The sequence below is a fragment of the Prionailurus bengalensis genome, chromosome A1 (genome assembly GCF_016509475.1).
Source record: "Prionailurus bengalensis isolate Pbe53 chromosome A1, Fcat_Pben_1.1_paternal_pri, whole genome shotgun sequence".
NCBI classification, from domain to species: Eukaryota; Metazoa; Chordata; class Mammalia; order Carnivora; family Felidae; genus Prionailurus; species Prionailurus bengalensis.
Window position 1 is genome coordinate 156,754,654 of NC_057343.1, and position 25,347 is coordinate 156,780,000.

The window sequence follows — 25,347 nt, forward strand, 5'->3', positions numbered from 1 at the left end:
ATCCAAATGAAACAATACCGTTCAGCCTATAGATTGATCTCCAAATATTGACTCAGAACCTACTCTGTGCCAGGCATTGTACTAAAAACCTGGGGCATTTCAATGACAAAATAAAAATACCAGCCCTCCTGGAGCTTACAATCTAACAGGAGAGACAGACAATAAAACAATATTTAATGGATAGGTAAATTATATGATAGATCAGAAGGTAATGAGTGTTATAAAAAAAGGAAAAGTAGAGCTGGGTAAACAGAATGGGAAATGGGTGGGTTGTAATTATAACTAGGATAGTGAAGGTATATATCTCTATTGAGATGATATTGGAGAAAATACTTAAAGGATTTCAAAAAGTTAGCATTGCATATATTTGGGGGCAAACACTACAGACAGAGTGAACAGCCAATGCAGAGAGTGAGAGGCAGGGGTATGTCTGGCATAATCCAAGAATAGCAGGGAAGTTAGTGGTGCTAGAATGGAACAAGTGAAGAAAAGAGGGGCAAGAAATTGGGAGAGAGAAAAAGAGAGCAGTTTTCCTATGGCCACTACCTAAGTAAAGTCAAATCTCAAAGTAGAGTCATTTAGTCCAATAAGTCATCCAACAACCTTTCCATATTATGTATGTTCAAGGCAACTTGTTAGGTGCTACAAGATACAAAAAGATGATTAACCCAGAATCTTTATCCAAATGAAGCTTACAATATTTTCACAAAGGGATTAATTTATATTAAACCTTTTTTAGTAAAAACTAAACCTGGGGTCACTAGAAAGGGGGAGTGTGAAAAAGGCATGTGGATGGGCATGAGCAGGATTACTTTAAAATCAGAATTGAGGAGGGCACCTTTTGGGATGAGCACTGGGTGTTGTATGGAAACCAATTTGACAATACATTTCATATATTAAAAAAAAAATCAGAATGTAACCTCCTCAGAAACTCTCCTACTTAAACTACCTTATAAAAGATACTCCAACAGTTAATAGTAATTTACAGTAGAACAGGACCTTCAAAGAATCCCATAAAGATTAATTTGTTCATCATTTTAATCCTTTTTGAAGAAAGTTGCTTGGTTAGATTTTTTGCCAAAAATAACTATTTAAACCCACATAAGAAGGAACTAACAAACATCAATATCATTAGCAATTAAGAAAATGTACACCTTAATAGAAATAATGGTTTTTAATGAAAACTACTAATCATCAACTTCACATTATATTTCCTAAAGAATAAAGTGTTTTATGATCTATAAAACTTTATTAAAAGATAGGGTGCATTATTAACTTACATTATTCCTTCTGAAGAGTGAATGAATACATCACAGATATAAAGTGAATATACCAGAAATCATTTGATGGAGGAGGTAAAAACAAAAGTACAGAATTATTTAAGGGACATTATATGGTTCTGAAAGTTTTGAAATGCTGCTTATATGTTTAATTAGCTTCATTTGAGCTAAAAGGGCAAAATCATTTTCAATATCAAGAATAAACATCACTACATTAGTGAAAATTGAAATATTACAATTTCCAGAATGTGTCGAAATATCCACCAAATTAATTTTTTTAAAGTGGCAAATTTTTTAAGTGGTTTATAATACTCAACAAAAGAAATCACGTTATATAACATAATGTAAAAGAATTTATATAAACAATCTGCATAAAAATAGAGGTTCTCACTGCAATAAGTTGTATTTAATAAAGAAAATGTATAGAATAATTCTTAAATTTTAAATTCAATGTAGTCTACAATTAAATCTCTTTTAAGTGTCTGACTTTTATTACTAATGCTATATTAATAGTTGTGAAAGATACATTTTTCTTTTGTATGCCTAGAATGCAACATATAACTACTTCAAAATACTTACTACAATCTGCCTCATATCAGAGTTACTTAAGAATATTTCGGCCTCTCCCAAGACTGTATGTGAGTTCCTGGAGAACAAGGATTCTGGCTTTTCCATCTAGATATCTCACAAAGGGCTATGGCAGACACAACATTTTTAAATAGTGCTCAAATGAATTGAAATGTGAAGAGGTCCAATTAAAGCTGTGCTACTCAACAGGACACATTTCCTTCAGTTTCAAGATACATCTGGTATCTTGACTTGTAATGCTGGCTAATTTCATGTGCCTTGAGTAGAAATTATGTTTTATTCTTCCCCCATTTTTTATTTTTAATATCTAGCACTTGGGAGATGGCATAAAATCAATGAAGGTATTCTAAAACAGTACAACCTCATTCTGGTAGTTATTTTAGACATCTTGAAAGTACCAAAGTAAATTTTAAAAGTAAAAATGATTAGGACTAACTAGATGATGAGGGGCTAAATTCTTTATTTAACATAATCATTTAGTCATTACGTCCCAGATTTACTATCGAAGTTTACCATCTAGGTGCCTACCTCTTCTTAGTAACACTGCATCTAGTAATGGGGGGGAGGGAATCAAACCTGCTCTCCACCGGCTTTGGCAAATAAAAGGATACAACTGATTACAATATTGTGTAAGTAAATAAATAAACATTTATTGAGGGGTCACTAGTTGCCAAACAGTATGCAGGTGGTCTTTGTTCAATTTATGGGATCAAATATGGGGTAAAATGTGAGAAGAGTCACAAATCTCCACATCATCTCTACTAGGGCTACCCTGTAAGGCCACAGTCTATGTACTGCATGACCCCAAGGGGTGCCGGATAAGAATTATGTTCCCTTACAATTGTGCAATGAAGCACCCTGTCTCATACAATATTTCATCCACCTACAATACCATCAATTTTGAAAGGTAGTACTGTTTTATGTACCATTAAGAGAAAAAAAGTCACCAAATAATCCATGATATGCCATTAATTTTTAAGATGCATCCCAAATTCAGAGATGTTAAGATGTGATAAAAGGTTTTAAAATCAATGAAAAAAGATGATAATCTGAGCAATCTTCAATTGACTGAGCTATATATGCACAAATAATAGCTTTTACTTGATGGCATTATTATATATGCAGTCTGCACAAGAATTCTGAGGGAAGTTTTTCACTCTCCTGTGTGAAATTGAAAAAAAGAACATTAAGAGCAAATGAAGTATAGTTAACATCATAATTCACATATAATGCACTAAGATTTTCAAATTTATATTCTTCCTTTTAGATCTTAAAATTGATTATGTTAGGAATACTGTTTTCAACTAACTTTTAGGTTGCAATCTAAATTACTTAATGACCACCTATCCCCTACCCCGTCTAATAACACATGCGCGCGCACACACACACACACACACACACACACACCATTTTCTTCTCTCCCAATCCCATCAGATACTGAGACAAAGGCCAGAGAAGCTACTTGCAAATACAAATGGAGGGGAAGAAATTCAGTTCTAATATAAAAATTTCAATAACCAGAATGGTAAATAGAAAAATCTAGATCCCAATAATACCTTTGTCACTAATAATAGTGCAAATCTGAGCAAATTTCTCTTAATCTCAGTTTCCTCATCTACATCTAGAAGTAAACCAGTCAAACTTGGTATGTCTCTGAAAAATGCCTACCAGGTTTCAGATACTATCTTTTGGCAACATATTCTGGTGGAATCCTTCTCCTAGAAGTAATGTTCTTCCTAAATGTACTCTTTATATAAAATAGTAAACAAGTGTGGGCTGAATGAATTGGACACATTCCTTTTTATATGGAAAAAATATGCCTTACTGCCAAAAATTTAGAACAGCAACAACGCAAAAATGAGTTCCTCTTCTCAATGACTAAAAGAGATTTTACCTTTGATAGATTTATTTAATTTAACAATATAAAATCCTAATTCTAATTTTTATCTGACAGTTCAATTAAAAAAATTGTTAATCCATTTTACAGCTCTGGAAATGGAGTATTATTGCTTCAGTAGAAACATGAAACTTTGGCCCAGAATGTCTAAAAGACTTCTAAATAAAAAATAGTGACTATTAAAAAATGTCAAACTATTTTAGAATTATCAAATATAATAGCATCCTGAAAGATAAAGGCCTGTGATCTCTTTATCACCTCCTGGGGAAGAGAAAATTTTCTGAAATTTCAGGGGGAAATTTCAAACACCAAATTGGGCATTTGGAAGCTATATTAAAGTTTTTAGGAAAACAGATTCAGGTATAAGAATCATTTTTAGGACCCACAGAAATTAGGGAAAGTCTTGGCAGATGACGACCACTGAGATTCATATTCAAACTTTATCTTTGTTTTTATGGGATCTCTAAATAAGCCACTAATTGCAGCTTATCATCTGTTAATTTTCAAGGAAAAAAATCAATGTTTTCTTCTAAATTAAATAATGAAAATAATGCTAAGAATAATTTTTTTTTCTTTGGAGAGAGAGAGCTAATGGTGGGTAGGGAGCAGAGAGAGAGGGAGACAGAAACCCAAGAAGGCCCCACGCTGTCAGCACGGGACTTGAACTCACAAACCGTGAAATCATGACCTGAGCCGAAATCAAGAGTTGGATGCTTAACCAACTGAAGTACCCAGGAGCCCCATGAATAAAATTAATATGAGTATGAGATGATACTGATACATAGAGTATGTTAGGCAGCAATTTCATGCTCTGAGCAAGTAAATCTAAATACACAATTTCATAATGTTTGCAAATGCACATATATATTCAAATTGAAATGAGAGGAGTCTATAATGTAAATATTCAAGTCACTCAGCAAACCTGTTATATGGCCCCGCTATGCTACACATGAGAGATGCACACAGCGGTGCTCACATCCACTGATAAAGCCATACTGTGCAGATGTGAATACTGGACTGGCTCAACAGTGGAGCAACATGCTGACGGCTGAGATCAAGCAAACTTAACCTACAGACAAGCTGAAATCAGGGGAGGTTAAAAAAAAAAAAAGTCAACTACAGTAAACAAAGCACTTTTGAGTCAATTATATAAGGTGATTTAGGCTTTCTCTCATCCTCACCTGCAATAACACCAAACTCCTTTGCAGTCAAACAACCCATACATTCCAGATGGACAGTTTGGGGTGCAGGCAAAAATAAAGCGTGACAGTGTCTTATTGCAGAGGAGAGAAGGTGGGTCCCAGATTCTACACTCAATCTATCCACTCACTGCAACTCTCTAACAGCAGTCTTTGAATAAACTATTGCATTGTGGGGAATATTATTTGTCTTGCATCGCAGCAATTGCCTTGCAATTCAAGAGAGATCCACTTATTCAGTCACTCATGTGTATATATTTTATGTATATGCAGAGAAATCTTAGAGAGCCACTTGTAAAAAATGTAGGAAAAACATAGGCTTTGCAGTCCAATAGACCTCGCCTCAAAATTTGGTTTAGTTACTCTTATTAGGTATACAACCATGAGTAAGTCTATTTACATCTGAGTCTCATTTTACATATCTGTAAAGTCAAGGTAATACCTGAGACAGGTGTGAAGTTTACACAAAGAAACAAACAACTATTCCTAACTAGACAAATGTATGCACAAAGCCCCAGCCAGAAAGGGAGGGGTAGTAGGACACAGAGGGTATTAAATTGTTCCTCTTTCCCAAAAAGAGGTGCAAGTTGTGAAAATGCAAGAATCACCATTCACATTCAAAGCCTGATAGAAGCATGGTCAATCCATGCTTTATGAGATTGAGAGAGAGGGAGACACAGAATCCTTTATTTGTTTATTTTTGAGAGAGAGAGAGAGAGAGAGAGAGAGAGAGAGAGAGAGAGAAAGAGAGAGAGTGAGTAGAGGAGGGGCAGAGAGAGAGGGAGTACAGAATCCAAAGCAGGGTCAGAGCCTGATGTGGGGCTCAAACCCATGAACTGTGAGATCATGACCTGAGCCAAAGTCGGACACTCAACCAACTGAGCCACCCAGGCACCCCAATCCAATTGTATTTTAGACAGTTGCTGTCAAATGTAACTTTAGGCAAGAAAGAAGAATTGAATTTGGAGAACTAGGAAGAATATAGCTTCAGAAATGGAGAGTTGTGAACACATGGAACTTGGATCATAAACTAAGAATATTACAATAATTATAACTAGTATTTATTGAGTGAATATTATGTGTAAAACCCTGTACACATGTGACAGACACCAGCACCCAGCTCTTAACCATTATAGAGTCAGTATACTGCAAAGGAAGGCAAACATAAAACAGGGAGACAGAACCAGTGCAGAACTAGTAGAATTTGGTAGTACATTAGACCTCAACTGGAAAGCAGGCTAAATATCTGAGCCCTCCTGGGAAGCAAGAGGCCACCCATTTTAGAGGAAAGAAATGGGAAATGAAAAGTAGGTTGCTAAACTCCAAAATGGGCATGCGGTTCTCCAGGGCCTTCTATTCTACTGTTCCCGAGCAGTAGAAAAAGAAAACAAACATTCTAAGTCCCCCAATTCCAATGGCCTGGTCAATGTGGACTGACATCTCAGTTTCTATGAAGATGGTGAGGAAGATGGAGAACAGGTGAAGTAGTCTACACATAGTGCTCCCTGAGACCAGATAAGAAGAGTTAAAACTGGATAGGCCCAAATGTCTCAAAAAAAAAAAAAAAAAAAAAAAAAAAACAAAAAACAGAAAAGAAAAGAAAAAGAAAGAAATGATGTACTCTGTTCTAGTTTCTCTATTTCAGATTACATAGCTGCTCATATTGTTCTCCTTTCATGTTGCCTAACGTATCAACTAAAAAATGGTTCTTATTTTAATCTTATAAACTGGTTTGTTTGGTTGCCTGTATATTCAACTCCAAAAAAGAGAAGTAGGCCAGTGCTTCTAGAAATGTGCTTTGCAAACCTCTAGAGGTTTCTGAGAGTTTAAGGGGATCCACATGATACTAAGACAGGGGCACCTGGGGGGCTTTATTAACTGATTTTTGATTTTGGCTCTGGTCATGATCTCACTGTTCGTGAGATCAAACCTGCACTGGGCTGTGCGCTGACAGCGTGGAGCCTGCTTGCGATTCTCTCTCTCCCTCTTCCTTCCATTGCCCCTCCCTGGCTCACACACTCTCTCTCAAAATAAATGAATAAACATTAAAAATAATAATACTAAAACATTATGTGTCTTTTTCACTGTGTTGGCATCTGCATTAACAGTGAAGAAAACAATGGAGAAAAACTGCCTGTGACTTAGCACTGATCACAGCAGTGGTACCAAACTATACTAGCAGTCATTGCATTCTTCACTGCCACACACTGAAGGGGGGGGGGAGGTGGAGGCAAGTTCACTTAAAAATTGTTGGTGGAGCAGTAAAATTACTTTTATTAAATCTCAACCCCAGAGTATATGTTTGTTTAATATTCTGAGTGAACTAGAAGGTACACATAAAGCACCTGCAAAACAAATTATGTTAGTCTAGAGGAAAAGTAGTTGTGCAATGGACTGAGTTGTGAGCTAAGGTAGCTGTCTTTTTAATAGAGGATGATTTTTACTTGTAAGACTGATGAACAAACAATGATTATGCAGGTTGGGTATTTGGAAACCATTTTCTTGAAAATAAACAAAAAAAGCCTGATAGTTGAAGAAAAAACAACAAATGGTGCTTGTTGCTAATGATAAAAATTGAACTTTCTTGCTAAAAATTAAAATTTGGGGAAACTTGTATCCTCCCTGATAAGCTTAATAGTTTTTCAATTCTTAAAATCTTTGCAGATGCCACTGGTACATGGCATTCCTTTCTAATAGTATTAGAAAGGAATTTTTGATACTACTTAATAAAATACGTCAATATTTGGAAGATCTATAGGGTTCAATGATACATTATTTTCCAAACGACTAATACATGATGTTGTAAAGTCATTCACAAGCAAAAGATCCATTCAAAGTACAACAAAGACCAATGAATTTTCATGAAAATAGTACAAAATACTTACACATGTGTTTTAGATTCATACAGTAAGTAATCTTTAAGAAACTACTTCTTGTTGAGTGTTGGCGTAGCATCAAAGGAGAATATATACAATTATCTGAAAAAGTTATTAAAATTATCCCTCCTTTTATAATTACATATCTGTGTGAGGCCAAACTTTCTTCATAAATGTTGACAAGGAACATATCACAAGAGAGTGAATGCAGAAACAGAAGTGGAATTCAGCTGTTGTCTACTAAGCCAGACATTAGAGATTTTTTTAATGCCACACTTCTATGTGTTTTGTTTGTTTTAAAAAATATAGTCATTTCTCATAAAAGTATGTTATTTATGTCATCATCTAGTGGGCTCATGGTTATTTTAAAATATTTAAATACTTTTTCAAATTTAATTCTTTTTGTCGTAAATATGAATAGATATAATAACCCATGTAGACAAAAACACTTTAGTGATCTTAATAATGTTTAAGCATATAAAGGGGTCCTGAGACCAAAGGTTTGAAAAGCAGTGATTATAAACCAATTGGAAAAGACCTCATTTGGCCATAATTCTTCCCATATTTCCCAAGGGAAAGAAAGAGGGTAAGGAGGGAAGATAAAGAAAACGGGATATATCAAATAGTAGATATCCCACTGGTTGATTTCATAAGCATTAATTTACCTTATTTATTCCTTACAACAGCCTATTAGCTATGATATCCTTACTTTACAGAAGAAGAGACTGAAGCTCAGAGAGGTGACTTGTGTAATATCACAGCCTGTCAAAGAATTAAGATTACAACATGCCTCTCTTTGATCCTGAAGTTCTTTTTCTTTCCACCACATCCTATTTATAGCAGAATCCCTCACCAAAATTGGCCAGTGGCTAGACAAAACCGATAAATGCACAATTCTGGTCTTCACTGTAATTTCTGTTCTAAATCTAAAGATCTAATTATTTTGCTGACTTTAAGCCAGAGGACAAAGCTCCCCATAATCAGTAGAGCAATCCCTGAATAATCCAGTTTGGAAAAAGTCCGGGAGACTTTCTCTGAATGACAACAGATGGTGTGAAAGAGCCAGGAAGCACTGCACACAAAAAGAACATCTCCAAAACCACCTTCTCCTGTAGAGGGGCCATGAAATACATATTTGGTCTCAGCATGGTCAAGATTCCCAAAAAGAGAAACAGCACAAAACCAAGCAGATAGGTCCAGATGTTGCCAGTTTCTGTATGGATGCAGAAAATGCTCTTGAAGCAAGCCCGGAAGGAGGGCACTGGCGGTCTGTGGCCATGTAGCAGGTAGTCATTGTCCTTCAGCCAGTCGGGGAGTGCGTCATAGGGGTTGACCCTCCAGTGTCCCTCCCAGACCTCATACACAAACTCCTCCATCTTCTCCATGGCATGGTGGGCTTGCAGAGTTGTTAAGTGGGTTTATAGAACAATGGACTAACTTTCTGAGTGTTAGTATATGTCAGTCATACAGAGTATCAGAGTTCTTTCAACTATCATACTAGTCAATATCAAAGAGCACATTGATATAGTGAAAGGTCTGTCTCTTTTGCTTTGTAGGTTCATGTAAGCAAGCATTTATTCAAATATTCATTCATCAAATATTTATTAAAAATCTACCATTTACTAGGCTTTGGTAACATGAAACATGAAAACATAAAGATTGATTTCTGATGATTAAAACAGAATTAAGGCCCTTTAAGTGCTTTAAAATGAAATAATTTTGTGGCTACTTTTCCTATAATCCAGTTTGATCAGTTTACCCTTTAAATGAAAATCTTTTTTTAAAAGAATTTAATGTATTTAAGTTTACTGATTTATTTTTGAGAGAGACACAGAGAGTGTGCATGCACTGAGCACACCAGCACGTGTGGGGGAGGGGCAGAGAGAGGGTGAGAATCTCAACCAGGTTTTGCACTATCAGCACTGAACCCAAAGCAAGTCTGGACAAAGCAGGAGATCATGACCTGGCTGAAATCAAGAGTCTGATGCTCGACTGACTGAGCCACACAGGTGCCCCTAAACAAAAATCTTAAAATAAAGAAACTAAGGTAATCTGTAGTGAACATTTAATGATAATATTTTAATATTGCTTTACTGGGTTGTTAGAAAATGCAAGTGTAACTAGTAATGATCTTTTAAAAATGTATTTATTTATTTAGGGAAGAGCACAAGTGGGGGAGGGGCAGAGAGAGGGAGACAGAGGATCTCAAGTGGGCTCCGAGCTGACAGGCTGACAGCAGCGAGCCCGATGTGGGGCCTGAACTTATGAATCATGAGATCATGACCTGAGCGGAAACCAAGTTGGTTGCTCAACCAACTGAGCCACCCAGGCGCCCCAAAAGCGATCTTTTCAACGTTTATTTATTTTTGGGACAGAGAGAGACAGAGCATGAACGGGGGAGGGGCAGAGAGAGAGGGAGACACAGAGTCGGAAACAGGCTCCAGGCTCTGAGCCATCAGCCCAGAGCCCGACGCGGGGCTCGAACTCACAGACCGCGAGATCGTGACCTGGCTGAAGTCGGACGCTTAACCGACTGCGCCACCCAGGCGCCCCCCAAAAGCGATCTTTTAATTAGGGGCTAACTTTGTCAGGTGGGATCCACTTCTCTCCTGGCTTCAGGTGGAGACATTCACCTAGAGTGGCATTCTCAATTTCTTTCACTACCCTTCACTCTCTCTCTCATAGAGGAAGTGACTTACTTGATATAGTACATTTGGGAGAAAAAACAGCATGTTCAACTCAGCCTTTCTGGGCATCTTTCAAATCTACTAGCAAAAAGGATGCATTTCTAGCTTGTTTTCTATTATGTGAAAGGCAAAGTGGGGGTACTTGGAAAATGGGTAAAAATTCTTTTCAGGGGGAAAAATATTAGGTAATCTAAATTTAGTCACAGATCTAAGCCACAGCTTCCATTTGAACTATTATCAATTAGTAAAGCTGGTATTTGTTTCTTTTTTAAGTTTATTTTTTATTTTGAGCTAGAGTACACATGAGAGAAGGGCAGAGAGAGAGATAGAGGGAGAGAGAGAATCCTAAGCAGGCTCCACACTGTCAGTGCAGAGCCTGATGAAGGGTTCAAACTCACAAACTGTGAGATCATGACCTGAGCTGAAATCAAGAGTCAGATGCTTAACCCACTAATCACTCAGGCGTCCCAAAAAGCTGGTGTTTTGATCTCCTTTTGTCTGATTTTTTGTCATTTTGCTCACTGGGTTCCAAACTCAGGAAGGTAAGACAGAGGTATTATTTCTGGTACAAGGTACTGAACAGTTCAAAAGCTAGAAACCCTGAGAATTGGATACTTTCTGAGTTGATTTTGAACTTGAGAGAAGACAGGATGTTATTAACTGACCCTGAAGGCCCAAGACTATGTGTCAGAAACTATGTTCACTTTACATGTATTATTATGATTCCACTTTTCAGACCAAAAAACTGAGGCAAAGGGAAATTAACTTACTTGAAATCACACTATATTACATGGAAAACTGGGATTCAAAATCAGGTCATTCAGATTCTATTCATTTAATCTCATCTCCAGACTATATCTCTGCAAAGGGGATGATTCTGAAAGTTATTTCAGACACTCTGAAGAGGAAATAAAATAATTAGTATCACTGTGTGCCTTCAATGACTACTGGTTTTAAGTTCATTTGGAAAAATGTAAATGTCTTGGACTGTAGAAAATGTTTAAAATATAAACTCTTATATTGGTTATTAAATTGTTAGCTAAGCTTATTATTTTTCCTTTCCAGTTATGTATTAAAAGATTTGGGCCTAAGGGGGGGAAAAAGGAAGAGAGAAAAGATGCAGTGTGACGGGGGTACTCAGTTTCAGAGGAAAGCAATATGCAGTATGAACAGCAGCAGCCCCTGGTGGTCTAAGGAGAAAAAATAGTGTATCTATAATTATGGGGGTAGAAATATGTTTTTAAAAAGAATATATGTACATATTTAGCCATTTGACTCAGTTCTCAACCCAACACATTAAAAAACAGATGCTTTAAAAAATGATCTGTTGGCAAGATGCTTGTTAAAATTTTATCAGTTGAAATATTAAAATTCATTATGAATTAATTAACACATTATATAAAAATAAAATGTTTTTGTTTCATCGTTTTACAAAGTACTATAACCAGTGGTGATTAACACTGGGAAATTTGTGTATCTTGCTATGTGTTGCTCAGAAAGAAACTAAATTTATAGGATTACCACTAAATTGATGACATTTTCTGTCTTCACTCTTGAATTCAGTTGGCAGATGTTTTCGAGAACAAAAAATTCCGTCTTATTACAAAACATATTAAGCAGGTTTTCCTGCCAGGCATGTCTGACATGATGTTTATTGCCTAGACCAAATCAATCCCCTTAATAAGCCATAATATATGCCAGAAAGTACATTATTTCATACTTAAGGAAAGTTGCCACATGAAACAGTAAGTACTTTGATCTCTCAAGCTCTGCTTCTAATGCATCAGAAATGTGCTACATAATCCAATAGTTAGTCATATCTATTTACACTCATTTAGTATATAAAATAAAATTATACTTTGCTAAACTTAAAGTTTTAGGCCTGGATTCTACTTTATTTCTGCCTGTTAATACTAGATATTTACAAAAACTTGAAGTGAGGTTTTTGGCTATTTACTAGATTCCAGAAAAAAGAAATTCAAATACTTAAATATACTAGGAATGTAAAATGGTTCCAGAGATTATACAATCATTGGCTGTAATATAAATAAAATCTGGTTGCTAAAACATAAGATAGAAATGGCTCCAGTGGCATTAGCACAGAAGAGAACAGGTACAGAGGAGAAGACGGGATATTTATCAGCCTTCACCAATATTTTGAACATAACCCAAGTCAGAGTGTCCAAAACATATTTTTTAAAAGAAAGCTTCAGTTAGTTTATGAGTTGACTGTTTCTGAACAATTGCAAAAATTCACGTAAATGCCGAAAAAAACCGTCAGAAAACTAGACACCAAATATCTCTCATGTTAAGGGATGAGATTTTTGATCAATGTCAACAAGCAATCAAGCCATAAATATCTGAGTATCTTCAATGTGTAATGCCAGGCTATGCCAAGAGTCTTATTCTGTAAATGTCTCTTTCACATGTGGAGTTTTCCTTCTCTGGCCATGTCATTTCTTTCCCTCTTCCACTCCCAGCATTTTTTTTTTTTTAACCTTCAGGGTCTAATCTCTCTTCTTTACTTCCTATCACCACAGCCCACAGCTACATCTCTTAGGGAAGAGATATTCAAGCAATTCTAACTCAGTATTACATAGGTCAGCATCCAGTCAGTTTTGCCTATATTCCACCTACATACTGTACAGTGCTTTTAACTGATCTTCCTTAGTCTGAGTACTTGTCCTCTTATGATCCAGTCTGATACCAGAATAACCCTATTTATGCTGCAAGTCACCTTATTTAGGTGTCCCTAGACTAAGGCCTAGTCTTTTTGCTCTGCTCTCCTTACAGGGATACGGATTCCAGTGAGTGGGTTTATTATCAGTTCCTGACTCCTTCATAGTATGCTCTATACTACTGTAAAAATTAGCTCACACCTGTTTATTCTTAAGGATTGACCTATAAAACATGCTCAAAGATCTCTAGGATTATGGGGAGATCTAGAGGACAGGCATAAAAAAAATATTGATAATATTATGAAACAAAAACACAGAGATATCTCAAGACAGCACATGATAAATTCCACATAAGTTAACCATTCACAGTAACATCCATGAGTCACAGTAAGGAGACTATTGACTACGGTGATATGAAAAGGTGAGATTTCAGCCGGGTACTACAACATGGACAGAATTTGGATGAGAGGAAAGAATAGGAAGCAACGTTACAGTTCCCATAAAGCACAAAGTGTGTGCAGCATAGACCAAGTACAACAACTTGGCTCTACTCTTATGAGCAAGTGTGTAAAACAGAAATCGCAGTAGGTTGGCATGAAGTATTTCCATTTTCATCCATAATTTTACTATCTTAATGATATAGTTAAAAAAGAAAACAGGATATCCCACTTTTATATATTCAGATGAAAATATACAGATCAAGGTATCATATAAATATTGAGGAACTGACTTTTTATCATCAATTTTTGTAATGTATTCTCAGCTAATAGACTGAGGTAGGTGACCAACAATGTAATTTTGTTTATTTTGGTTTGTTTGAATGTTTCCTTACAGAAGATCAAGTAGCATACTTTATTGATACTGGATATATATTGATGCTGGACCAATAAAAACACTGGTATTTTAATCCTGGCTCCACCACCTTATTTACCAAATAGAAATTTATTTTGAAGGCTCTGTTCTACAAATATTTATTATGAAGACTTTGTTCTGAGCTCTGGGGATAAAACAGTGAGCAAAAGACAACTAAGTCCCTGCCCTCATGAAGTTTACAATCAAAGTCATGAGATTTTGGAAAAATTACTAAGTTTTGACTCACAGTCTTTTCATGTAAAATTAGATCAATATTAGTGACCCTATTAAAAGAGAATATATATGTATACACATACATATATTTATATATATTTGTTACTTACATAATATAAATGTTTTATATATGTTGCTTATAAATATTTAATAGCATCTATTAAGTAACTGATCAAAAATCTATTAATCATCAGATGTCATTTAGTATATCATATCATGCTTTTATTAAATTGGTTTAAAATTCATATTTCATGTATATATTTTGTTTCCAACTGGTTAGAACAATGTGATAAAGAGGAAAGGGAGCAAGAATCTACAATAATTAGAAGTCCTGGTTTCAACACTTAGTTCTACCACTTACTAGTTATGTGATCCTAGACAAAAATGAGCCATCTGTGCATCGATTTCCTTAACTATAAAATAAAGATAAAAATATTTGATCCTCTTACCTTATGGGATTATTCCAATGAATAATCAATTTCAAAATGTAAATGGTTAAGAAGTATTTAAGTTAAATCTTTTTTTTAAAGTTTATTTTTCAGAGACAGAGCGAGTGGGGCAGTGACAGAGAGAAAGGAGGACAGAGGATGTGAAGTGGGCTCTGTGCTGACAGCAGAGAGCCTAATGTGGGGCTCGAACTCACGAACCACGAGATCATGACTTGAGCCGAAGGCAGACACTTAACCAACTGAGCCACCCAGGTGCTCCAAGAAGTATATAAATTAATGCTAATTTTCCCCATCACATACCATGCTCTGTGCCTGAAAATTACACTTTTTGGAGACATGTAGTGGGAAGGAGTGTACAAGAAGAAATCAAAGTGGATTAAGAAGAAATTAAGTGGATCAAAATTACCTAAGAATTCACCCACCATACACAACACGAACAATTCTTGTCTCCTCAACACAAGATCACACCTTACTATCTAGAAGTATGTTTGAAGAGTACCACCTCACTTCTACTTTTTTGCACAATTCCAAAAGATTTTAAGAGAAAGGGTATTTATTAAGGAAAAATGACACTCATAACTAAGACTATCAGGTATATAGTTGTGTTATCTAAATGAGTCTGTTTTTGCTTTAAGTGCTTTCAATGGAATTTGAGACTGATGAGTGAAATGGCACAAGAAAGAAGGAAAAAGACACGATAAGAAGCACAAAATGGCAGCAGTGTAAAAGAGCTAAAAGAATTAAAGAAAAAAAAAAAAACAAAGGGAAAGAGAGATCTTTAAAATGAAGCAAAATGTGGAATTCAAGAAACTCAACAGATGAACACAGGGGAAGGGAAGGAAAAATAAGATAAAAATAGAGAGGGAGGCAAACCATCATAAGAAACTCCTAAATACAGAGAACAGAGTGAGGGTTGCTGAAGGGGAGCTGGGTGAGGGGATGGGCTAAATGGGTGATGGGCATTAAGGAGGGCACTTTTTGGGATGAGAACTAGGTCTCATATGTTAAGAGATGAATCACTGGGTTCTACTCCTAAAGTCAAGACTACACTGTATGTTAACAAAGTTGGATTTAAATAAAAAATAAATAAATTCAAATAACATCTAAGAAATGAAGCAAAATTAAAAAAAAATTCTCCCTTTAATATACACACATATATATAAAATAGAGGCTGTTTTAGGAGGCCAATGCCTTATCCATTAGGCCACTGGGGCTCCTAAATAGAGGCTGTTTTAAATGAAATATATTTGAAAACAAACAAAAAATGCACACACAAAAGAGAACAAAAGAAAAATATCTAAGCAATGCTGACAAGAGATAGAGAAAACAGAGGATATAAAACCCACAATACAGGTGTCAGAAATAGATGCTTAATCTATACATATAGCCAAATAAAGGAAACTGTTTAAGAAAAAATAAAAACAACTTAATATACAAAATCACTGTTTTTTGCATTTTACATAAGCAAGTGATACTTTTAATGGTTTGTAGATTTCAAAAACTTTTACAATTCATTTTTGAAATCTGGATATCAGAATTATTTTTTTTTTAACTGTCCTAAAATGGTGGTTGACAGACTGGATCATATAATTAGGAAGCTGAGTACAACGGGTAGAGAAGAAGGTGACATCATGACCATTATGCCGCCATAGGAAAGAAAAGTGGTAACATAACTCTATCAGAACAAGCAAGCACTTGATTCCAATCTAATCACTGTTTTTGTTTTTCAAATAATATATTAAATAGTGAGATGCTTTTCAGAAATGCAAATACTGCAATGTGACTTACTTTTACTTGAGTCACTGTACGATGGACTTTAGGGTTTCTTGGTCTGGATACATTTTTTGGGTCTTAAGAATTTATATGCTGCTTTTGTACTGCTTAACTGCACTAACTTACTCAACAAACTGACCTATAGTCTTGAATGTGCACAGTTTAATTCCCAAAAGTATAGTGATTATGACACGAACTAGAATGAAGAAAATAACTTAGAAAGTCATCTATTCCTGCTAAAGATGGTATGAAATATTTTATTAGTGAGCTTTTAAAGGAAATGTAAAAATAGCTCAAACTGAATAATTTGAAACTTCACTCCCATCTTACAATATAATTTATAAAGTGTTAATTTGTCTATGTTTAAATGTTCTGAATTGCTCACTTTTAAAGAACATATCAATTTACTACTTTACTCACACAGTAGCATTTCTGATATGCTTTACTATTAAATTATATTTCTAGGACCCATAATGCAGGCTTTGAAAATTGCATAAATCTGTCTCAAATATACAATTCACAGTATGTATATCAAGCAGAATGTGTCAAAGTGCAAATAAAATTGTTTTTTCCCCCTACGAATTAGAACTCCTTGGGTAGCACTACTATAACGATCCCATGCTGCTAGCATCACAAAGTGCAAAGGTTCACCGGGTAAGAAAAGAGCAAAGGAGAGAGTTCCCTCATTACACTATCCCTAAACTATTCTAGTTTAAATATTTATTAAGATATTAATTACTCTACCTCCCTCCATCTGCCTTCAGAAGTTAAGCTAAAAACACCGTGGATGGATGGTTGCTCATAGGAAAACAATGCATTAAAACCATTACCACCCAAGATGAAGACTGATGTTTTGAACAGTGCATTATTAATTGCTTTTGAGACTTCAATAAAATATCACACTGAAATAAGAATGACGTGTTTTGTAACACTGACTAAAAAAGAAAACATTTCATCCGAGTTAACAACCATGGGAAATGAATGGTTAAAAATTAAAGAATTTAGTTTCTTTTAATCAAATAAACTCATCCGAATAAAATACAAATAAAGATAAAGAAATAATGAAGGAAAGTTACAATCTTATTACTTACTCTGATATAGAGCTGCATCATTTCTTTTTCTCTTTGGGGGTTACGATACTTTTCATAGAAATCACGTCGCTTCTTTGTTTCTTTAGAGACTTTATCTTTTCTTTCCCGTTTTTCTGCTGGTTCATCTGAACTATCAGAAGATGACGGTACATGTATCTTTGGCTTTTCTACTTCAATATAGTTTTCATTGGGATTCAGCACTATTACTCCATATCCTTCCTGTTTTGAAAGCAAAGAAGGCAGCAGAATTTAATCTTAGAAACCATCTCAATTCACAAAAAAATCTGTAAAATCTCACAGAAAGTGATTTAATATAGTTGCATATTCATGAAAATATTTCTTTATAAAAGACTATAGTTTTAATTTTTCCAACAAAAAGTTGTTTAAAATGGTTTGCCTGTATTGTATATGTAAATAAGCAGAGATTACTGGTAAGAACAAAAAGACAAAACTGTAACATAAAGATTATAAAGGTTCCATTTTTTAAAAAGTATTTCAGGTCTTGCAGAACCCCCCAAATAATTGAAATAAATAATCAAATAACAAGTACGCTTTCAAACCACATTAAATTTTAAATACCCATTTTGAGAAAATAGCCTCTTTGCAAGTGAAGTTTAAATATCAGACCACATTTTGTTAGATTTTGTTTCCCTTACATTGCACATTAATTTAATAAGCATTTTTTATTTGCTCGAATTCAAGAAAGAATAAGCAATTAAGGCATAAATTTAATCTAACACATTCTATAGATTTACATGTCTCTAATAGCAGAAACATATAATGTCTACCTGTGCAACTTGTATTTTTTTCCACCTCTCTTCTTTCATACAACAAAATAAACTAATGTCTTACTATAATGTGTGGAAGCAATTATTTAATCCTGAAATGTTTTCACTTTTAACTACCATAAGAATTTCTCTTTATTAGGGACCAGTTCCAGGAAACAAGTCCCAAAGTTTAAAGTACAACTTACTGAGCTTTTACACCTTCTTTAAAGTTTTAGAAATGTTTTCCTGTATGACAATTCTAGCAAAGAAAACATTTCTATGGTTGTAATTAAGAAAACTTTTGGTATTTATATTAAGTTATAACTGATGGAATAATCTAACCACAAGAAAATAGAGAAGAATAAACAATGTCCACTGACAAGCATGTGCAACATAAATTTGTGAAGCCATTGATACCTTATATTTCCTATTCACTTCTGTACTGTGGATGTCCCAATTTTGCCTTATAAAATCCTGTAAGGTCCTATTTTAGAAAGGTATTAGATTATGATAAAAACATGTAAGAGCCATGGAAAGTAAAATTTAAAAAAAATCTCATCCTCAGTGAAAAAGAAAATGATATACTTTTTACAAAACTATAACTGTAGAACTACTTCAACTTTAAAATTTGTTTTTTGACAAATCAACCATAAGATGATCTAAAAAAAAAGTGATACACTAATAATAGAGTAATATTAGCACAGACTCCATTATCTTATTTTTAAATATGCTATACCACTGCACTTGACTTGGTGTTGTTAATAGTCAATTTCACAATCTACGTAAAAACTTCATCAGGAGTTTTCAATCTTCCTTTTTACTCAATCAGTTGATATTATTTTCTAAAACCATGATATGGTTTGTAGATTGTGGAGTTCACTGAAGTTGTGATGTTAGTGATAGGACTGTTAATTAAGATATAGTTGTCTTACACATATGAGAACTACATAATAACACATACCAAACTGATTAACAAAATACCACATATTCTTTAATCTATATTCAAATAAAACTTTTATATAAACACAAGTTTTATGAAAAGTTATAAAATACTTCACCTATTTTAAAATTTAAGCGTTCTACATCAAAGTACACGATAAGGATTTTTTTTTGTTTGTTTTGTTTTGAAGTATCTTAGCTGGGAAGTCAAAGTTTTACCAACAAAAGATATTTTATTTGATCCTGCTTTATTCTAATCTGTATAGCTATTCAAAAGTCTTGTAATTCATTGTGATCACTGTCAGGTAGACAGATTGTCACTTGGTGATTTTCTACAGTTGGACACACTTGACTAGTTATTAAAATCACATTTGAAGGAAGTTCCTACCCCTCTTCCTTGTGCCTCTTACAACTTTTCATGCCCTTCTCAAATTTCAGCTATAACTTCTCCTCCCACCAAAAGTAAGTTAAAGAACACTGTTGCACTCTGCTAAACAGGGTGAAATAGAGGCATTCATACACTGTCTTCTGGTGTAAGGAACATAGTCAAAAAAGGTCACCATAGGCCAAAAAGAAAATTGCCTCCTTACTAGATTCTGTACCGTGAGTAAGTGGTCTCCTGTCATGTTTCTTCCCTGTCTTCTCTGAGTGAATTGAACGTTAAACACACACACACACACACACACACACACACACACACACACACACACACAAACACGCGCACGCACGTGCACACACACATGCACACAGTGTCTCATACTTACATGAGTTACAAGTGGCAAACCTAAAAAAGAATCTTGAACTCTTAGAAATGAAAATAGTGATGGACTGCATTTTAATGATAATATGAAAACATCAAACTCTGTGTAACAAAGTGGGACTTTAATAAATTGATAGAATGTGAGCATCACCTTTGTACCATGAATAAATTCCAAATAAAGGTAAACTCTTTAGACAAAATTTACAGTCCCTAGAATGATAAAATTTTGCCCTATGTTTTTAACTTCACCACTAGACACATTATTTTCATAATACCATATTTATTTGAGCCTGATTTTACTTCAATTTTTGGAAATCATGGATTGAAAAATTATTGTGCCTACTTGATTTTAAATGAACTCTGAAATTTGATGTGTCCTATCTAAGTAAGTATAAAAAGCAGATACACATAAATCATCAAAGAAGTAGTATTTGTCTAAGTTATTGATTATGTAACTGAAAATTACATGACTCATTTGTCCAATTTTATAAAGACACAATGTCAATTTTTCACCGAGGCATCAACTGATGAAAAATGATTCTATTTTTAAATCACCACTATATAAATCAATTAAAGAATTTTTAGCATTTAGATTTCAAACAATGAATGCTTCTCTTTAAATCCTGAATTATTTAGAAAATATTTTATCATTTAGATATTTCACACCGCCAATTTAATTAATGGAATAACAATCAAGAAGTATTCAGGAATATTTTCTGAAGAAATGAAAGCTAATTTTAATAAATGCCTTTGTTGTAAATTCAATTGCCATTCTGTGAAAAACTTACATTTTTCAATTAAAATTTTCCTGATAAATTAACTAATGCAATATTCACAGAAACCATTAATAACCATTTTATCATGAGGAACAGAAAATTGGAGGAACAAAATAAACTCCTCCACTTTTATGCTGTAACCACAGATGTGTAGTGAAACTTCATCTTTTCCTCCTTTTCTCTGTCAATATAAATACTGTCCAAAAATTCCTTTATATAATAAAGGTACAGAGATTTTTGCCATGTCAACATTAATATATTGCAATCAAAGTACCAAAGTAAATACTCAAAGTAAAACAAGGCACATAACATACCAATAGTTCAATTTAGCTATTTTAAATGCCTTATCCATTTATGTCTTAAAAAATCAGAATAAATGCCATTTAAAAAATTCTCCCTATTCCCCCAAACTCAATCAATACGCACAGAAATTAAAAAAAAGAGATCTTATTTTGACCTTTAACAAGTGTACCCATAAAGTTTTACCAAACTTTATGAAATATATATATTACATATACATGAATATAATATCATAAAAGAACCATGCATTGCCACTCTAACAAAGAAGCTCCCATAACAAATGCTTACAACCTTAAACATTTTATACTGAAGTATTCCTTTTATATTTAATTATTCATGCTAAGATGCTATAAGATGAAAAGGCAGGTCATTTCAAACATCCATGGAAACATCTTTAACAACACAAAATGATGAAAATGATTATCTAACATTCCACAACTAAATAAGTAAGACTTCTGGCATCTTGCATAATGATTTACCCAAATCAATTCCAATATCCAACATTTCAAGAGACAAAGCATATATAAAGTTGTTAATTAACTCTTATGTTTGAGTGTACAGTCTAGTAGAAGATCAAGAAAGTGATCAAGAGGACAGATATTGGTAAAAGTAAGCTTTATCTCTTTCATTTATCTCATTCCATTTTCTATCCTTTGTAGCTATAACTGTAGTTTCATTTTCAGAACTGTGTTTATAAGGTATAAGCCACGGAATCTTACTCAGAAACCCTCAAAATTGTATTGCTAGACATAGTATTTTATTCAGTACAAGGGTTTGCTGTGATTTAAACAGAATACACAGGCCTCCAGGCCTCCTTTACTTTGAAGTCCATAGATGCACTTACTAATAAATAATAGTCCATTTATCATTCAATCAACAAATGATGGCTTAGGTCAGAGGTCTAAAACAGATAGGTGATGCCAAACACAAAGAACCAAAGAGGAAACCTTGCTAAAGAAATTAAATCAGTATAGAAAGGTACTTGTCAAGAAGATTCTACAAATAGATAACATTCTTAAATGCCTGACCAAAACCTGAATGTACTTTCATCCCAATGAAATCCTGCTAAAACTTAAGATTTATCCAACTTAATTTGCCTATTAATTACCAGTTATAAGGAAAATAGAAAACAGGAGCAAATTCTACATCTTTTCAAATCTCTTGTGGTTGGTTAAATAACAAATCAGGTGCAAGTACTCAGCTCTGCATATTAACCTGCCAATACTGCAAGCCACATGTGACCAAAGAGGTCAGGGGCCAGAGTAGAATCCTTTGACCTGTGGAACTGTCTGTTTTGGTGTCCAGCCAAAGCTCTGTAAAAGATCATTTTACACAGATTTATCAATCATATTTTTCAAGTTCACCATTCTATCTGCTTGGTTTGAAAGAAAAAAGGTGCTCATCCTCAAGGGAAATGAAACCCAAGTGTTTTATCTATAAACTACATCTACCCATGGTTAAAATGGACAAACCACTGCCCATTCATCTTTTCTGAAAGATGTATGTTGTGTTTATTCTCATCTTTTTCACAACAAGGGTATGTCTATGTCACTGTTGCAACATTCTAGGTGCAACAGTGAGATGAGGTCATGACAACCAATCAGAAGTCACTAGTGAAGCGTTAAAGTAAACATAGCTGTTGGAGCTGCAGCACTGCTTGAAAAATGCCCCCTCCATTATTTCAGCAATTTTCTCAAGACGTGACCTGGGACTGAAACACCTAAAATGTCACTTGACTCCGTTTTGTGCTTCCTACCAGTGTGCATTTAGGTAACAGCCAATATTTTGTAAAATGTTTGTCATGAGCATGTTTTAACTTGTAGCTCCCTACATTCTAATGTCGTGTTCCATGGTATAAAAATACCATAATATAGACCAACATAGATTATTCCAGTAAGTTTCCAACTTCAAATAGCTCATCAAGTTAGTCAGTAAAAGAAAACATGCCACAAAAAGTTTTCAGAGGACCACCTGTTGTCTATTATTTTTACATAGCACTTACTCATAAATCATAACACAGGGTAATTAATCAAGCTGTCAAAGAGAAGGTCAAAGGTTATATGGTAGAGTCAGAAGGTCATGCATGGGCTGATAGAGGTCAGGGTCACACTGCATTCCTCATTATCAAGTTGGGATGAGAGACGGCCCAAGCAAACAAAAGTGAAAGCAGATGGAGAAGTGAGTGGATAAAAAAAAAAAAAAAAAAAAAAAAGGAAAATTTCACAAACAAAAAGAAAAGTGAAAGAAGACTGTCAGCTGCCTTCAAGCAGAGAATAGAAGAAAAAGAAATACACTGAAATGTGCTCAAAGGAGCTCAAGAACATAAAGAAACTACAGTTTTATTAATTAAATAAGTTGAATATAACTTTTCTTGGCCATTTTATTAATGTATACTAAACAATAGTAGAAAATATATGTTCACCATCTCCATACCTTCCCGAACTAGTATGCTCAAGATCATTTAACATAAAGGCAAAGAGTGCTAAGGGTAAAGTATGATTACAAAAAACAAAAACAAAAAACCCAAAAACCCACAACTTATGAGAGCTTTTTCCCTTTAATACTGTTTCTGCATTTGAACATAGATGTGAAAATAGTTTTAGCCACAGGATAGATAATTTTTAAGTATGATACAAAGATACCCACAAATATAAATGCATCATAAAAGTCCTTTTGAATAACAAAACAGTTATAAAATATTCTATTATTATGCTGGCCTGAATCAGATGCAGAATACTGTGCAAAATTAGCTGTCACCCTTTGCTCAAAATCTTTGTTAATCTCATTTTGAATGTTTGCAGCTTTATCAACACATGCATCAATGTCAGCTCCTTGGTTACTGAACCGCTATAGTTGGAAGAAGATATAATTAAAATGTTTTGGCACAGAAAAGGTGAAATTGTATCTTCCCTTGTTCCCTTAGGAGTCTGTAAAACATGAAGGATATATTGACAAACACACACCCTTGTCTCTGGTTCTGACACCCCGGGTCATCCAAGTGCTATTTATTTTAAAAGATTCACTTTGCACTTACCTACATTATTGCCTGTTTTGTATCTAACTTTTCCTAGGTTCTAGAACATTGTGATGCTTAAACACCACAACTTTTTTCTCTTAATCACCAATATTTTATTTATTAAAGCATTCCATACATCCACAATAGCTTCATAAAAAAAACATTCGCCATTCATTATCAAGGACATAAATGTGATTTAATACTGCAGCATTAGGAAATCTTTTATATTCTTTGCTTTTCATTCTCATAAAAAAACCACACACACACACACACACACACACACACACACACACAGACATGCATTTACACATTAAACTAAAAAGTAACAAGTTACAACTGTTGCCAGCCAATGACAGATCAAATCCCTAAGTGGATATAAGGGGTCTTACAGACACACCCCTCTATTGTATGGTCCCAAGAAGACCTAGATGGACAAATTTATCTTTTAGAATAAGATAGTTATGCCTTTATGCCTTAGAGGGTTAAATGAAAGTCCAATATTCTCCTAGCTTCCTATTAAAATCCATTATAAAGCTGTGTAAATATCATAGTTATAGATGGTAGGCTCGAGGTCTTTCAAAATATTATCATTTTGATCCAATCATATACCATGCAAACATATGCCTTAGTTTTCAAGTTACTCCTAAAATCTGCTTAAAAACTATAGTACATAAATCATTTTATCTTCAAATATGCCACCTTTTTCTTTCTTCCCCCAATTAAAACATGTTTAAAACAATTTTGTTTTTTCAAGAAACAAACTGAGTGCTTTGCTTATGGTTCTAGAGTCCACTTGCAAGCATGAGGACATAAAGAAGGATCCCAAGTATCCCAAGTATTCACTGAATCAGTAATTCATTAAACACTGATTTCATACTACAAATATTTAATAAGCACCTACTATTAACCAAGTACTGTGATAGACACAGTGCTATACCTATGAGTCACCTTTCATTTTAAGATATTTCCATTTAATAGAAAATTCCAAATCAGAATTAAGTATAAATCTCTAAAAGGTCTATATGGGATCATTTTATTCTTCAAGAGAAAGAGGAATATGAAAAGGAAAAAACAAACAAACAGAGGAAAGCATTATGATAAGATATTTGTTAATCCAATCTAGCTAGACTTTCAAAGATTGTTAATCCTAAATGGTAAACTATGGTTATGTTTGTTATTAAGAGT

The 25,347-nt window shown here is 34.2% G+C and overlaps 1 protein-coding gene across 8 annotated transcripts in view; it reads right to left on the reverse strand.

Annotated features, from left to right (window-relative positions):
• The window catches only part of FAM172A (family with sequence similarity 172 member A), a 429,997-nt gene that overhangs the window by 234,295 nt on the left and 170,355 nt on the right, over positions 1-25,347 (reverse strand). For all 8 annotated transcript variants that reach the window (XM_043593742.1, XM_043593724.1, XM_043593699.1 and 5 more), the window contains one exon: positions 17,605-17,823. In XM_043593742.1, the coding sequence (XP_043449677.1) occupies positions 17,605-17,823 (219 nt within the window). The remainder of the gene's footprint in view (positions 1-17,604; positions 17,824-25,347) is intronic.